We start from the raw sequence: 18467 nt of genomic DNA, 5'->3' as shown, positions 1-18467 counted from the left end.
AGTTTTAAGAACTAATTTTAAATAGAAGAAACTTATATAGAATTAGTCTTTAACTTCAAGAAAAAAATAGGTTCCCTAGGTAAATATGACAGTAGTCTGATCCAATGTATAATGTGGAATTTTTAGTGGTTATAATATATAAAGTTGGAATTAATTCTTTATCGTGTAAAATAACGTGTATTTTTCGGAACTAGACCAAGATGTTTCAGTTTCCCAAACATAAGATCCGAAATTAACGTAACATTAATTTAAAAATCCACTTTCGGTTTCCATTAGGTTATCAAATAAAATATCATTGAACATAATATCATTAGAGGTTTTTAATGCGGACTGAACCAGAATTAGCTGACTCTTTTTTCCAGAACTCGATAGAAGCTTCTTTGTATTTATGATTAGTTTTAAATAACGCAAAACAAACAGTAATGCGTTTCGGTTTGAAGAGTGAGGCAGCCGTTGTATGGTGTATGGGTATGTGGCGGCATTTACGTTGTAGATGTGTATGGGCTCCAGTAACCGCGTAACATCAGGTGGGCCGTGAGCTCGTCCAACCATCCAAGTTATAAAAAAATAAAAAAATTTATCCAAGAACAAAATTGGCTCATCGGATTCACGTTCCACAGAGAGCGGTAGCATTGATGTTATTGCGTATAAAATAAAAAATTAACATCGGCGCTTATTTACTCGTCATTACGGATCTTCCCGATCCATTAACGGTGCTTTTAGGTACCACAAGCACCGGTCATCGTCCTTGCTTAACCAGTCGCTTGCGACGAAGGGCTCGACGAGCGAATTGACCTATAGACACAGTCCACTAAGTTTCTCGCCGGATCTTCTCAGTGTGTCGCGTTTCCGATTCGGTGGTAGATTCTGTGAAGCACTGCTCTTGCAAGTGTTAGCAACACTTCCAGTTTGAGCCCTGTGAGCTCACCTACACGTCAAGAAGCTGAAATAGCCTCTCAAGGCTATCAGCATATGTAGAAAAAAAGGCGCTTATTTCTCCGAGTCCAGGCTGGTGAGTATGTGTCTACGTTTAAAAGAAAACTCACCATCCACCCATTGCCAGGTTCGAGATGTGAGGCCCGGCTCCTTTTGGGCTCCGATCCAGACCAACTGTGTTTTTAACTGTGCTTTACGACGCTCCAGTTCTTGAGTGAGGAAACTCGACGTGGCACCCTGAAACAATTGTCAGTTTGAATGAATGCTAACCCTATACGAGTATATTACAACTAATTTTGGTAACATCGAATATAAATTTAAATCACATTTTTATTATAACTTATATAGCCATGATAAACAACAACATACATATTATTATTCTAGATCGATGTGCTCTTAGCTTAGCTCTTTGAAGTCGTCATGGCCTAACGGATAAGACGTCCGGTGCATTCGTGTTGGGCGATGCACCGGTGTTCGAATCTCAGCCGGGTACCAATTTTTCTAATGAAATACGTACTCAATAAATGTTCACGATTGATTTCCACGGTGAAGGAATAACATCGTGTAATAAAAATGAAACCCGCAAAATTATAATTTGCGTAATTACTGGTGGTAGGACCTCTTGTGAGTCCGCGCGGGTGGGTACCACCACCCTGCCATTTCTGCCGTGAAGCAGTAATGCGTTTCGGTTTGAGGGTGGGGCAGCCGTTGTAACTATACTTGAGACCTTAGAACTTATATCTCAAGGTGGGTGGCGCATTTACGTTGTGGATGTCTATGGGCTCCAGTAACCACTTTACACTAGGTGGGCTGAGAGCTCGTCTAACCAGTTAAGCAATAAAAAAAAAAAAGTCAATTAGAGCCGACCGACCCCACAACATAGAAACACCTGTAGCGTGTAACACTTAACAAACCTTTAATATAATAAACCAAACACCACCTCCAGACGCAAGATTTAAGTCTCAATTGTATAGTATATACCAACTGTCTCAATTTTCAAAACCGGAAAGAAAGACTGCTCTGCGATAGAAATTATTCTAAATGATTTTAAAATACAAGCACTTATAGTATTCACTTAAATTTTCGCCAGTCAAAGCTATAATTAAAATGATCGCTTAATATTTGATTTCGCCATTATTATTGTGATTACATAATTTTATAAGTTGTTTAAAATACTTAAGTTTGCGTGGTTACAGACGACTAACAAGTACTTCTTAGTATTTAGGTATTTGGAATGTTGCAGTACCTGTCCTCCGTTCGCTCAGAATAGACCAATTTTGCTGTCAACTTCAACAAAGCGAACCAAGCCACATGTGACCCAATTTAATTTCATATCCGAACCGAAATTGACACCATTTAGGTGCAACTCATTCAGTAAAAATAATTGTGTGATTTTATAGTTTTCTGTATTTAAACTTACTAGAGCTTTTTTGGGTTTATACGCTTGCACGACGCTTGCTCGCTTCTATCCTAGTTTATAAATGGACCGTTTATTTTGAAAGTGGTGTAAGTCCATTTTTGAGAAAAATGAGCTATCACGTAATTCATACTTAATTTAATGTAATTTTTTTATATATAGCTAGTCCGTGTTTAATTTCTCAAAAAAATCCCATGTTTTGTACAACTTAAAATCGGTCGGTAAATGAAATTGCATAATCATCGATTATGAAAGTGGTGTAAGTCCAATTGATAGAGATAGGTGGCATAGCCAGACCTCATATGATTTGCCTGTGTTTTTAAATCAACAAATATAGTAACCTTTAATTTTCTCGAAACAAAAGAAAATGAACTTACACCACTTTCAAAATAAACGGTCCAAATATGAGTTAATTTTATTAGGATAGCTTTTCGATAGCTTTTTTGCGCGTATATCCACAGGAAACTTTAAACTCAGATTTTTACAGATATTTTTTTTAAATATTGATTCCTAAAGAATCTTTAGCATTCACACAATTCAGGTTTGGTCAGCATAAAATTATATCTCAATATCTGTGTGCTTAAAAAATTACAGAATCTTTATTTAATTGAAATTGTTTTAAAATTGTTTCATCTCTGACAACCAAACAATCAGTAATGTAAACTCTGTCTATCCTAATATGCAACAAAGGAGATAGCAAAATATATATGTAACGACACATAGCCGGTTATATATATAAAATGTAATCGAGCAAGATCGAGGGACTGCTAATTAATAGTCTTTGCAGCAGGCACTTGGAACAAAATTTTTAATGAATAGTCTAATAGCTATTAGGTTAGATTCTTAAGTTACTACCATAGATTTTAAGTAATACTTACTAACAAAATGTTATGGTTTATGCACTGAATTAAAATAAATAAATATGTCAATAGCCACAGTTGACGTCATAATATTTCAATACAATGCCGAGGCTTCGATTGTATCCATATTATAAACCCCTTCTATTAGTTGCAATTAAGTTGAATATAATTTAATTTTGGTATTCTCACGGCGTACTTATCTTTTAATTAATCATTGTTTCATTCATCCCATTTCCTTGCATCGCTTTCAGGAATGAAAGCATCGACCTCATTCTTCACATGCAGATGCGTGCGTTGAGGTTGGATGAGAGGAATAGCTTTTCAACAATTTCTTACTCGGCTCTATTACTAAATATTAACAATTACGGTGGAATACCTCGGTATGATTTTAATGTTTTAAATACCATTTTAGTTTAGACCATATTTTACTTAGTATGTATTCAAAATGTATGTGTAAAGATCGTCCACGTAAATCAATATTGTCTATAATCTATAGCCGAGACAATTTGAATTTGCTTCTCGGTGATATATTTTCTAAAAGGTGTAATTTAATAGAAAAGTTCTTCTTTTCTACCTATTTATTGGTAATTCACGTCTAAGTCGTTTCTCGGGATTATGGCTAATAAAGTGAGTATTTGGAATTCTGTAAACTAAGTGAGTAGGTATACTAAAGTTACAATTACCTGAAAGCCGTGTATTAAATCGCCACCATGTGATTGACATTGCTTCCTGGCTTCGTCGAACGAGCCCCCCCTGGCAACGTTGAACTCATAACAGTTTCTGGAGAACGCAGCCAATTCAATATCAGCGGGGGCGCCGGCCGGAGCGCATCGATCGTTCGAAAATTCTAGATTAAAAAAATTATCTTTAAAGTCTTTAAGGTTGTTTTACACGTTAGTACTTTTATTGATTGTTTTGAATTGTGAATTCCAGGAAGTTACTTTGCTAACTAGCTTCGCATATCAATAAACATTTAGGTATATAATTATATATATCGAAATGTAAACGAATTTCCGTTGAGACATTGGATCAAAATCTCAAATGTAGTCTATTACCGAAACGAATTTTCTATATGTAACCGCAAAAACATTTAATTTATAAGGTTAATTTTTCGTGACTACTTTTGAACAAATAAGCAATATTGATGTCTTCAAAACAAGGCTTACCTTCTGTTGTAAAAACTTCAACTTCGCAAAGCGATAAGGAGCCCTCGACACCAACCAGTTGCAGAAACACGTGCTGCCCGATCAGAGGTCGAGCGCACGTGAACGTTTTCGTAACGCCTTCGTCTAAAACAATCGGATACGACGATTTTTATTGTATACACATAAACAGATTTTATTCATTAGGTTAGGGGACATAAAAGAAAAAGAGCAATTATAAAGTCGTCGTGGCCTAAAGGATAAGAGGTCCGGTGCATTCGTATGTAGCGATGCACCGGTGTTCGAATTCCGCAGGCGGGTACCAATTTTTCTAATGAAATACGTACTTATAAAATGTACACAATAGACTTCCACGATGAAGGAATAACATCATTTAATAAAAATCAAACCCGCAAAATTATTATTTGCGTAATTACTGGTGGTTTTTTTTTTTGGTCTGGAGGAAATTGCCGGACTTCCGCCCTTCTCTGGGGATACTGGGCAGGGTATGTCAGAGTCGAACTGACTAAAACCTCCTGCCGCTCAACAACCAACGTCCAAACCTCGCATGAGACATAACTCATGACAAGGGAAAGGGGGGGGAAAGTGAAGCGTTTAGTGCGGAGCACATCTCTCCCATCACCCTCCCCCTCCGGACGCCGGACTGGCGGTTGTCAGCGCCACGACCACCAGTCCTCTCGGTCGGCAGACTGTCCGAAGCCCGCCTAGATGGCGCCGGTTAGAGTGGGTAATTACTGGTGGTAGGACCTTTTGTGAGTTCGCACGGGTAGCTATCATCACCCTGCCAATTTCTGCCGTGAAGCAGTAATGCGTTTCAGTTTGAAGGGTGGGGCAGCCATTGTAACTATACTGAGACCTTAGGATTCATATCTCAAGATAGGGGGCGACATTTACGTTGTAGATATCTATGGGCTCCAGTAACCATTTAACACTAGGTAAAAAAAGAAGTCATATCTCGCTGTTTGTTGGTCAGAAAATGCGTATTAGCATTAAATAGGCATACGCGTTTCCTAAATTATGCTTTAAATTATGAATATACGAGATTCGCCTGTTTAACGAATAAGGCGGCGACGGCGTTCATATAGACGTAACTAGCTGACCCGGCAAACGTTGTTTTGCCATATATGCGCCATCTATTGATTACTTACTCAACTCAGTCGAAAGGTATCGACATCTGTTAGAATCATTTGGAGTTAACAGATAATTGTGACTGTCAAATAATAACAGACAAATAATTAGCAATAAATTAAAATTGCGACTATAATTTGAGATTTAAACTATCCTATCTCTCAAGTTGGATCGAACTGCACATGGTGTGCGAATTTTATTATAATCGGTTAAGTGGTTTAGGAGTCCATTGAGGACAAACATTGTGACACGAGATTTATAAATATTAAGATGATCGAAAACTAAATCAATGTTTTCACGTGGGATCTATTGTAATTTATCTTTCGCTCTATTTTGTACGTAGTGCGTAATTAGCCTCTCTTGAAGTAACAATGAAAGTTTATTTTTACATAACACTTTACTCCGTCTTTTGTCCATTCATCAGCAGTCGACAATGGTTCAATGACAATGAAAAAAACCGGAGATTGAATCGTTAAAATGTATCACAATTATAAAATCATAGTATTAATCTATATATGTATATAAAAATGAATTGCTGTTCGTTAGTCTCGTTAAAACTCGAGAACAGCTGGACGGACGGATTTGGCTAATTTTGATCTTGAATTTTATTTGTGGAATTACAGAAGGTTTAAAAGGTAAATAAATAAGAAAATGCTCGGAATTAAATAAAAATAACAATTTTGTTTTTCCTTTGATATGTCCTCCGTCGGATGGATTCCTTTTGTTTGTTTTAAGTTTATTTTATACAATAGTTTAGGTATTTTATTTATCGATTGAGGCACTACGAAGTCTGCCGGGTCAGCTAGTACTTTATATAAATATCTCGTCTCTGTGAAGGGTTAATTTTCTTTTTCATGGAATTAACGTGCGATTGTCATTGGGCCTTTTGCATGTTGCGGTTGAGTGTCTAGATTACGTAACAGCAGGTAACTACGTATTGTATCTGAAAGGTATTCATAGTTAACAGCTATAAACTCAAAAGGGACCGATCGATGTGCAGGTAGGTGTCTTTTAATTTTTTTGCCTCAATACCGGGAAGAGTAATTACGAACGAATGATGCTATTGCTATTGAAATTGCTTTACATAAATATCACTTAAATGAAGTATTCTTAGATATTATTATAGATTACGTAAATAATTCTAAATGTTTTTTTTTTTTTATGCTTAGTTGTGTGGACGAGCTCACAGCCCACCTGATGTTAAGTGATTACTGGAGCCCATACACATCTACAACTTAAATGCTCCACGCACCTTGAGATATAAGTTCTAAGGTCTCAGTATAGTCAATACGGCTGCCCCACCCTTCAAACCGAAACGCATTACTGCTTCACGGCAGAAATAGGCGGAGCGGTGGTACCTACCCGTGCGGACTCACAAGAGGTCCTACCACCAGTAATTACGCAAATTATAATTTTGCGGGTTTGATTTTTATTACACGATGTTATTCCTTCACCGTGGAAGTCAATCGTGAACATTTGTTAAGTACGTGTTTCGTTTAGAAAAATTGGTACCCGCCTGCGGGATTCGAACACCGGTGCATCGCTAGATACGAATGCACCGGACGTCTTATCATTTAGGTCACGACGACTTCGAATTGTATTATGGTATTTTTGAATAAAAAGCACACAAACATACATACAAGTGAAGCTAATATAAAGCGTGTAAAAAGGGCTTTCTCGAATAAAGTGATTAGAAAAATGCGCACAGAAGATTTAGCTTTGAAAGTTATTTATTTATTTAAAAACCCAAATCGTGAATTCTAATGTCATTATTACATGACAGTTTGAATAAATGATTGGACTATCAACGCGGCATACGCAACGCTATTATCAGCCGTGAGAACGGTTGTAACTATTGTACAAATATAATGTTAAATTGTCTTTTAGAAAGTGCAAGTCTCCGTGACTTTCGACATTTGTTTGTTTAACAATAATAACTTTAAGACAATGGATCGTATCTTTCATATCCGACGCCAATTAAAATTACCTATTAAACGTTGGAAATGGGGATCGAGAATTTCGTAACGCGTAAATATTCAATGCTGTTGAAGTGTGTACATTTTTAGCGGCGCATACATACTATTTGGTCATGGTCATTGAAAAATACTTGAGAGTATTTGCCTTCATTAAATTACCATGAATAATATGTTCGTCTGAGCCGACTAAGTGTGGATGTTACTTTTTCAAAATAACACTATTCTGCTAAATATTTTCATTGTCAGTAGTGGTCCCCCGGTAGTCGAATTTCGACTATAACTAATTGAAATTATAAGCTTGGACATTATTATGGTTCTACTTTCAAAGACTTCTTATATAATATACTATACTTCAATAATCACAGATTTCGCCTAAACTGCACTATAGACAATTAACATTAAAGATAAACAATATTAACCTATTTTCAATTTGACCACAGAATATAAGAAATAAGAAAAGTTTGACAGTAAACATAGTATGCATGCGTGTCAAATACATGGTAGTGTGTGTAATGTTTTCTTTATTGATTTAATGTATCTTTTATGCATTATGTAAAAAAAAAATTAGCATTGTGCACTTCTTCTCTATATCCTCTATAGGTAAGTGTGGAAAATTTCATACTCCTCCGTCCGCGCAATGTTCGTAAAAAGGGATACAAAGTTTTTGCTTCACGTATTAATATATAAGATTACATAAGTCAGTCCAACTGGACACAGTCCTCTCGCAATTTACGTCACTTCTTGTTCGTACATATTCATTTTTCTCATCCATTTGCTGCCAGCCACTTTTCGCTATTTTATTTGACTAACATTGTGAAGCTTCCATTTGGTTACCGAGTGACTCATGAAAGTTACTCACTAGGTAGGGCCAGTTTCGCGTGTAATTTGTATTATCAACGAAGTGTTATGAGAGATATAGAAGAGCTTGCCCGTGGTAGCTAATAGCACCCTGGCTATTTCTGAAGCGAATCAGTAAAGCGTAAAATAAAAGTTGTACTAAAAAACTGAGACATAGATCTGTCTCAAAGTGGTTGACGGTATTTACGTTATTGAGATCTATGTGCTCCGGTAACCACTTAATACTAGGTGGGCTGTGAGCTCGTTCATCCGTGTAAGCAATAAAAAAGCAGCCGTAATTCGTAATCAAATCAATGTGCGCGTAATGTGAACTTCATTTTGTCTGCAGCTAGAAGCTGAATGTTACTTAATAACGTCCGTAGCTTAAAGGATAAAAAGCCGATATAGACACACGTATTTACCGACGCCCATGTGTCGGCGTTCAAATCTCGCAGACATTTCTACCAATGTAATACGTCCGTACCACGTGTTTCCACCGTTTACACGATGAACGAACACCGTAATAAAAAGTAAGAGCGTGTAATAAGAATGAAAACACAAAATTTATAAAAAAAACTTCAGTACTAGTGGTAGGACCTCTTGTGAATCCGCGCGGGTAGATACCACCATCCCGCCTATTTCTGCCGTGAAGCAGTAATGCGTTTCGGTTTGAAGGTTGGGACAGCCGTTGTAACTATACTGATATCTTAGAACTTATATCTCAATGTGGGTGGCGCATTTATGTAGATGTCTATGAGCTCCGGTAACCACTTAACACCAGGTGGGCTGTAAGCTCGTCGAACCCTCTAAGCAAAAAAAAATACTGTCGTTTGAAGGGCGGTATATAAGGGACATTTGATTTTACGTTCGAAATATAACAACAACAAAATAAAATAAAGAACGTCGGTGGATGCTAACCAAGCGATTTTATCGTTGGCAATTAAACACAATCATTAGGTATTTATTACAAGGCTCCCGTTACCAAATATAAATAGAATAAAACTATTCTTAGCCGGCGTTTTTGAAAAAAAAAAATAAACTGTATTTAAAACTCGCTACGCAATTTTAATAGAGTTCTTGGACTAATTGATCAAAGCCCGTGACGCTAGGAAAATTATTCGTGAATTATGATAATATGAAACGTAATTATTATGTAAATTTCTAGTTTATATAATGCGAGTTTTTCGAATCATTTGATCGAGTGGTACAGCAGTTAATTGTCTTGACTAACAAGCACCACGGAGTTCCAACTGTATTTTCAGGCGGAGTCTGTATCTTTTAGCTTTTAAACAAAATCACTTTAAAGGCATAAGTCAAGTACTTTGTATTAATTGTATGTATATTTACGGAGATATGTATGTGTATATGTATGTATACATATATGTATGTATACATATATGTATATGTATTTCACTGGAATGGTACACCGCGCGTAGTTCGTTTCCAAATGATTCTTGTCCACCTGATGGTTGTCTGGAAGAGATCGCTCTTAGCGATAAGACCGCCAATTGTACTTTTTTGTTTTTAATGTATCGCACTGTTTATTTGTTTTTTGGTGTACAATAAAGAATACTCTCTCTCTCTCTCTCTCAAGTTTATGATTTTCATTATTTTATTATATCCAATGATGTTTTTTTTTCGAGATACTATTCGTTCTTTTTGAATAAAAATAAATGTTAATGTTAATATGTCTTTTTTTAGCTTAGCGGTGGTCAGCACAACATTCAATTGCTCACGAATTGAACACTTATCTTCTGCTACCATGAAAACTCGAAGTAGTCGAACATTCGAAAATAAATGCGAAATTAACTCGTAAACGTAGTTTTAATTTTATCTACCTCTAAATTTTAGTTAAGATGTTTAAAATTTCGGGAATTTCATTCCTTTTTTACTTGAAGTGTTTTGATCTTGACATATTGGAAACCGAATACTTAAATTTTGGGTAATTTATCCGTTTGTTGTTGTTGTTGTTCGATGCAAGTAAATTAAAAATATTAATACTTTCCGTAAGGCTTTAAACGTAATAAAAAATTAATTAACAATTCGTTTAGGCTACAATACAATGAAATGTTATTGTATTTTTACGATTAATTAACCTTAAGTAAATAATAATAAAAAAATATAGTAAAAATTTAAAATGAATACTGAAATCTGGTGACATGACTTTGAAATCTAAATCATGTTGCATTAAGGTTGAAAACGAAACAAATGGCTTCTTCAAATGACTTCGGCGCGGGCTTACAACAAAACATTTGTTAAAGGTAAATACAAAACTAGATGTAGTATACGTGCACAGCTTTATAAGCTGTATTTTTTGTTGTTGTTGTTGTATAAATAGCGTGCATCAATCAGAAGAAAGTGTTGAATGTGTCGTGTTTGTTCACATGCTTTCTAATGTTGGTCGTTCAGCGACAATGTTGCCGATGTCATATAAAAGCTCCTCAACAACATTACTTACACTTTAAGGCTTTGTTTTCGTTTTATTGCTTACTGACGTTTCAAAGTCGATAGTATGTTAAGGTAATTACAAGCTTTTTACAAGTAAGAGAGAGAAAGCCTATTCTATAATTAACATTCAGATTATTGTCGTGCCTCTAATTTCGAATAGAGTCGCGTTCCTGAGAACCGGTGGGAGCATCGTTTCTTTAGCATTCTTAGTTTATAGGATGACTTTTTCATACGCAATGTGCTCTTCTATACTAATATTATAAAGAGGAAAGATTTGTTTGTTTGTTTGTTTCGAATAGGCTCCGAAACTATTGGACCGATTTGAAAAATTATTTTTCCATTAGAAGCCGACATTGTCCCTGATGAACATAGGCTACTTTTTTATTTATTTATTTTTATTTTATTTTTTTTGGTTTCATTTGTGTTTTAATGTTTCCGAAGCGAAGCGAGGGCGGGTCGCTAGTTTTAAATATTTTAAATCAATGATTCAGTTATAAAAACCAAAATGGCTTAGAATAAACACCTCATTCCCAAGTTCTGTTATCAAGTAAACCAACAATGTTAAGTTCAAAATTTTGCTTCAATTCTCAGTTCACGCCACTGACAAATGGATTTTAATTATATATATAAGAACGCTAAGTTAGTAGTATAGATTTCAATAATTAAAAAAAAAATATTTTAAAAGTAGCCCTTTTCTGCCGGACGAGTGATTTTTGTTTTTTTTGTTAAATTTTCCATAAATTCCGTACATTGTTGTGACAACACTGTTAACGCAGAAACGGGTGGGGAGATGCATTTAATCGCGACCAAGCCCCGTACCGTTCCGCGGCTTCGACAAATGTGGATACCAGCCGTTTTTATTTACATAAATATTCATTCGAAAGTTGTCGTACGCTTTAGGTTTAAGTACATATATCTACATATTTGCATAGTTGACGCTTAAATTACTTAGGTAGTACCTAAGTAGTACCTAAGTAATTTAATGGCTTATAAAGAAAAACAGCTCATTTATTAGTGACGATACTAGAAATTATATTCGCATGAACTTGATATATGAACCGTATGCGTTTGGGGTGATCTTTGAAATTACCGAAGCGATTAAAAATCCTGCAGCAATTAAACTAAGCTGAACTCGACTCCTAAAACTCAACTGGTGACAGAAGCATTTATAGTGCCTCGTAAATGCGTTTCGTTAACGTGCATTCGAGTGATGACCAGGGGCTCTGGTAACAACTTAACTTTTGTCCGATCTATACAATAAAAACACGCAAAGTCGTTTTTTATTTGTAAATGTAATAAAGAAAACATCAAACTATACAAGCTTGTTTTCAAAAGCTTTGCACGAAGTTATATTACGAAACCGATTAAAATTTGAACCATGTTTACGTTACACGCAAGTAGTATGCATCGGCTAGAAACTAGATCACAACCGATTTACATCTCGCTTGTACCATCATCAGATTAGAGCTCCATAAAAATAATCCAGTTGAGATCTTGCAACAATAATTGTTTACAGTTTCTCTGGAACTTTTATAGGGTATCGGGCCATGGTCACCGGTAATCGTTTAACGAGAATCCTAAAATTGCTTCATTTCTATGACCGTGAATTGTGTTTATGAACAGAGTAACATTTTTCATATCACGAGTAAAAAATACTCTTCAGGTACCTATACATTAAATTATGAATAATCAAAGTATTCAAATAAACCGCAAAACACCAATGCTTCAATTAATTTGGCAAATAAATCATTTCATCATACAAACAAAAAGCTTGTATTTTGATTAAATTTGAATCAAAAGGCTAATTTATAGCTGTAATAGACTCATTGGAATATATGTTATTAATATATTTCATCACATAACATTATCGGAAACGGTGTTATGTAGTACCCAATACCTTCGGACTATAATGCGTGGTATACTTGATATAGAATATCTAGTTCAATATTGTTTCAAGCCGTTCATTGAATAGCTGTTGCTCGATTCACAGGTTGATTGAAACTATTGCCTGCAACTGACTGAGCTCAGTTCAGCAAACATGCATAATATAAGGTAATTATGTAATTGCGAACAATACGTTTGTTACTGTCGTAACGTAATTGTTCTGTTTTAATCGATTTTGCAATGAATCAATATCAATTAACCTACTGCAATCATTCAATTAGAGATATAAAGACGGGGGGAGACGTGACCTAGATCGAGATGTACTTAATATATTAAAAAAAAGACGTAGTATTGAAGTCGTCGTGGCCTGAAGGATAAGACCTTCGGTGCATTCGTATCTAGTAATGCAACGGTGTTCGAATCCCGCAGGCTGATACCAATTTTTCTAATGAAATACGTACTTTTTTTTATAGCTTAGATGGGTGGACGAGTTCACAGCCCAGTTACTGGAGCCCATAGACATCTACAACGTAAATGCGTCATGTATTCTGTTTAAAATTATACAATAGTGGTTATATTGTGATATTATGTGATGATAGCAATAAGGGCTGTCTTGTCATTAAAAAATTAAAGAATAATATATTCATTGGTATTTTTATGACTTACCAATAGTTCCAGGAAACCAGGCACATAGAGGGTTCCGCTGGAGGTCAGAACTGCTGTTTCCGACTCTGATCTCCAACTCTTGAAGAGGTTGATGGCCTGTAAATTATGATATGGTTAGACAAAAGAACTATTTGTTCAAATTTTTCTATATTAAAAAATTATGTACAACTTAAACAAAATTCACAGAGGGCTTAATTTTGAGTTCTCTTATTTGAATGTTGTGAAAGAAATAATTCAATGTTTTAGCATTTTCTATGTTTTTCTACTAAATAATGGCGATTTGGGAGCAGAAGTTGTTTGTAGTTTGTGCGTTATAAATATAATGTACAAGTAAAACCAGGTCATGCTCCGCAATCTATTGTTAATTCCTCGATACGTGAGCCGTACTTTGTAATCTTCCAAGGAGTGTGAACAATAACTGTATCAAGTTTTATTTTGAATGAATGGCTTAGGAACGTATGTATTCCTAAATAGCTAAAAGATATTGGGTTCAGATTTCTCGTATTCCAAACAAGCATTTCTGGACAGTCTTTGTATGTTGATAAGTTTGTCTTTGTATAATACTAGCGGCCCGCTCCGGCTCCGCTCGGGATTTCTTTTTTTTTATTTTTTTTTTATTGGTTTTTTGGGTGGACGAGCTCACAGCCCACCTGGTGTTAAGTGGTTACTGGAGCCCATAGACATCCACAACGTAAATGCGCCACCCACCTTGAGATACAAGTTCTAAGGTCTCAAGTATAGTTACGGGTCCGACAATTGACGTTTTTTTTTTCATTAAAATAACGCTTATTGCGGCATAACTATAATAGTTAGATTTTGCTGTCACGACACGTTCTGTAAATAATAATGTGTTCTACAAAGTCGTAGTACATTATTTTATTCTATCATCAATACTTTTCGCAGGGCACGCAATGTAAAGAATATTTTAGATCATTTTTTTACACCTTGGGTTACGTTATTAGAGTTTTAGTAAGGATACCTAAATTTGTTCAAAAAATATTGTAGCCTATGTCACTCGGTAATAGTGTAGCTTCCAAACAGTGAAGAAATTTTTCAAATCGGCTTAGTAGTTTCGGAGCTTATACAATACAAACAAACAAACAAATCTTTCCTCTTTATAATATTAGTATAGATATAATATTAAATACAAATCTCTGAATAAATGTGACTCGATGATGGCACGGCGGGAAGTCGTTGGATGCGGAAGGATCGCATTATGTGGGAAGCATTGGGGAAGGCCTATGTCCAGCAGTGGGCAGATAAAGGCTGATGATGATGATGATGATGATGATGATGATGATCAACCAAATCGGATAGTACCAGATATGTTTTTTTAGAAATTAGTTTTTGTTAATTCAATTATTTTTGTTGTGCGTTCAGTACTTATATGTAGCAGCGTATTTGAAGTGTGCTCTTGCAATCGCGGCTTGCAAATTCAAATATCGATACAGTAACCGCCAGGTGTAATGTAAGGTGTGTTACAGAAACAAGGATGGTAATACATGTAACCTCTATGTGATTTATGACATAAATCTTACATACAAACTTACATGGTATTTTCAATATTGAAACATTAGAAGAAGAAACATTAGAAACATTGAAACATTAGAAACATTGAAACATTTTGAATATTGAAACATTTTGAATATTGAAATATTTAAGGCTTCACCAGCTCTTACGTGTTTTTTTTTTATTGCTTAAATGGGTGGACGTGCTCACAGCCCACCTGGTGTTAAGTGGTTACTGGAGCCCATAGACATCTACAACGTAGACGCGCCACCCACCTTCATATGTTTCAATTTTCGTAAAAAGGCAAAATAAGTTTTTTCGTCACGTATTAATATGTCAGATACCGGATAATTCATTTCACTGAAAATTAAAGTAAGACTGTGCATACAGCGTACGATATCGAAATAACGAACCGTTACAAGTAAGTCACAGCAGAGCGACTCTCGTTGCGAAAGGGACACGACAAACGCACGTTGGCAAACTGTGATCACTGACCACTGACGGACTATTCGACCGTTACAAACAGAATATTACATAAGTATGTAACCTCTATATGATTTATGATTCGTCGTGGCTCAAAGGTAGTCGTCGTGGCCCATAGGATAGTCGTCGTGGCCCAAAGGATAAGACGTCCGGTACATTCGTATCTAGCGATGCACCGGTGTTCGAATCCCGCATGCGGGTACCAATTATTCTAATGAAATACGTAATAAAAATCAAACCCGCAAAATTATAATTTGCGTAATTACTGGTGGTGGGACCTCTTGTGAGTCCGCACGGGTAGGCACCATCACCCCGCCTATTTCTGTCGTGAAGCAGTAATGCGTTTCGGTTTGAATGGTGGTGCAGCCGTTGTAACTATACTGAGACCGTAGAACTTATATATCAATATGGGTGGCGCATTTACGTTGTAGATGTCTGTGGGCTCCAGTAACCACTTAACACCAGGTGGGCTGTGACCGCGTCCATCCATCTAAGCTTTAAAAAAAAATTGTCCTTCTGTCATATTCAAACGAAGCAACAGACTGATGTGATTACTTTTTATTCAGAAAAAAAAATCGTATTCCCACTAGAAACTTCATTAACATTTTTCCTTGACCGCGCGGGTGAAGTCGCGTATGACAGCTAGTTGCTATGTAGATAAAGATACATCATTACACGAGATGTATTAAAGCCCTTGTGTTCAAATCGTTATTTAGTAACATAACGATACCTTATGATTTTCTTTACCGAATTATTAGTACTAGTGGTCCTGCAGTAGTCGAAATTCGACTATAATTATTATATTATTTGTATTATAAACTTCTATAATCACAAATTTTGCCAAGACTACACTATAAAAAATATTAACAAAGACAAACAATATTTAATCTCAATTTGACAACAGACGTCAAGAACAAAAGTTTGATAATATGCATAATAGTATGCATGCGTGTGTGCGTCAAATACATGGTATGTAGTGTGTGTAGTGTTTTCTTTATTGATTTAATGTATCTTTTATGCATTATTTAAAAAAAATATTAGCATTGTGCATTTCTTCTCTATATTCTCTATAAGTGTGGAAAATTTCACACTCCTCCGTCCGCGAAATCTTCGTACAAAGGGATACAAAGTTTTTGCTTCACGTATTAATATATAGATGACCAACGCTAGCGACTTACGCTATGACGTCATCATTCTACAAATATGGTATCTATAGAGAAAGTGCGACCAAGGTTACATATCAATAAATGCGCTACGTGATATCACAAAAATCTTCGTCATCGATATTCGCATCAGCTATCACCCAAATTCATATAATTGACAATTTTCATTACCCATTGTTTTTAACAGATATGACTTTAGGTATTTACAACACAATCCCGTTAACGTGATCTATATTTTAATATAATCTTCACCAAATTCAAAACTTTCAATTAATTACCTTGAAAATTCTCACGCGTATCAAGGACCAATGACGATACAATATTATTATTAGTATGTATAATACTTTGGTCGGTTAATTAAAAGATTTTTTTTTTCTAACTAGTTTGGTTTACAAGAACGCTTTAACAGTTTTCAAATTATACATATTAGTTAGTTTCATTGTGATTTTTACGATGCTTACGGCCCCCTATGATCAGTTATTAACGGTAATAATACGTGAAGCAAAAACTTTGTACCCCTTTTTACGAAAATTGCGCGGAAGGAGGAGTATGAAATTTCTCACAATTATAGAGAATATAGAGAAGGAGTGTACAATACTAATATTTTTTCAAAATAATGCATAAAAGATACATTAAATCAATAAAGAAAACATTACACACACTACATACCGTGTATTTGACGCACACACGCATGCATACTATTTATTGTCAAACTTTTGTTCTTGGCGTCTGTTGTCAAATTGAGAATAGATTAAATATTGTTTGTCTTTGTTAATATTTTTATAGTGGTGAAATTTGTGATTATAGAAGTATAAAATACAATCATAATAGTCTACAAACATACAATTCCAATTAGTTATAGTCGAATTTCGACTACTGCGGGACATCTAGTTAACGGTAATTAAATTATCATAGGAGGGATATGCACACGTCAATTTTGAATTTCAAATATGCGTAATTCGACATGCACTGGACCTTTTTTTTTAAATCCCTATTGTTATTATATCGTTTGGACTTACCACAGCAGCCTCGTGTTGTGACCCTGACGACCTTGATAGCATAATGCCTGAGCAGATCAACTTGCCACCACGGAGACGCTTCTCGCTGTGTCTCCGTGCACCTCTTGCGGTCATGCTCAGTGGTTTTCTCTCCATCGTTGCCATTAGCTGCTGCACCTCCTCGAACCGTTGTAGACTGATTGGCAGGCTTCCTGAAGGCCACATTCGTTCCTGAAAATTTTACGCACGATAAAGTTTTATTTCAGGGTCAATGCTATGTACTCGTTGATGAGGTTAGCACGTATTGATTTTCAGTTGGCTCATTCATATTTGAATATAAATAGAGCATTCCGTTGGAATCAATTTTGTATGCAAACTGTTTTCATGCATTTAAATGGTGTTTGTCGTCTATCAGGGTTGATGCAATGTCATTTTTAAATCACCACCGATTGTCGGTCGTAAGACAAGTTATTAGTCATAATATATGTGTCGTATGAGGCGCGAAACTATTATACAGCAGCCGTGTTTTGGATTACCTCAAAACGTTGTATTATGAAATCGAAGGTTAGATTGATTAAGAGTGTCGCTTTCTTTTTACTTTTCATTACGAGACCGCACGCAGATCAGTTTTTTCCGTTATTTTTTTATAGCTTAGGTGAGTGGACGAGCTCACAGCCCACCTGGTGTTAAGTGGTTACTAGAGCCCATAGACATCTACAACTTAAATGCGCCACCTACCTTGAGATATAAGTTCCAAGATCTCAGTATAGTTACAACGGCTGCACCACCCTTCAAACCGAAACGCATTACTGCTTCACGGCAGAAATAGGCAGGGCGGTAGTACCTAACCGCGCGGACTCAGAAGAGGTCCTACCACTAGTGAAAAAATTGTAAATTCTCAATTAATGTTAATCTCCTAAATCATATAATTAAAGGAAGTGCTAGTAAGCGAAATCGATTAAGTTTGTTCGACTTTCTCTGCTAAAATTGCAACGAACG

General features: G+C 35.8%; 1 protein-coding gene and 1 long non-coding RNA gene across 2 annotated transcripts in view; one reads left to right on the top strand and one right to left on the bottom strand.

Annotated features, from left to right (window-relative positions):
* LOC101737840 (sushi, von Willebrand factor type A, EGF and pentraxin domain-containing protein 1) overlaps positions 1-18467 on the bottom strand; it is a 117241-nt gene that overhangs the window by 14866 nt on the left and 83908 nt on the right. Inside the window, exons 3-7 of the mRNA XM_004932780.5 lie at positions 17490-17699; positions 13316-13411; positions 4380-4502; positions 3897-4060; positions 1047-1173 (exon numbers count right to left, since the gene is read on the bottom strand). Coding sequence (XP_004932837.1) covers positions 1047-1173; positions 3897-4060; positions 4380-4502; positions 13316-13411; positions 17490-17699 — 720 coding nt within the window. The remainder of the gene's footprint in view (positions 1-1046; positions 1174-3896; positions 4061-4379; positions 4503-13315; positions 13412-17489; positions 17700-18467) is intronic.
* On the top strand, positions 7940-10134 carry LOC105842513 (uncharacterized). The gene is made up of 2 exons (XR_001140121.3): positions 7940-8080; positions 10019-10134. It is a non-coding gene; the product is annotated as an uncharacterized LOC105842513 (long non-coding RNA).

The sequence above is a fragment of the Bombyx mori genome, chromosome 1, assembly GCF_030269925.1.
Source record: "Bombyx mori chromosome 1, ASM3026992v2".
Lineage (NCBI taxonomy): Eukaryota > Metazoa > Arthropoda > Insecta > Lepidoptera > Bombycidae > Bombyx > Bombyx mori.
The sequence above is the reverse complement of the archived record's forward strand: the minus strand, read 5'-3'. Positions and strand labels throughout refer to the sequence as shown.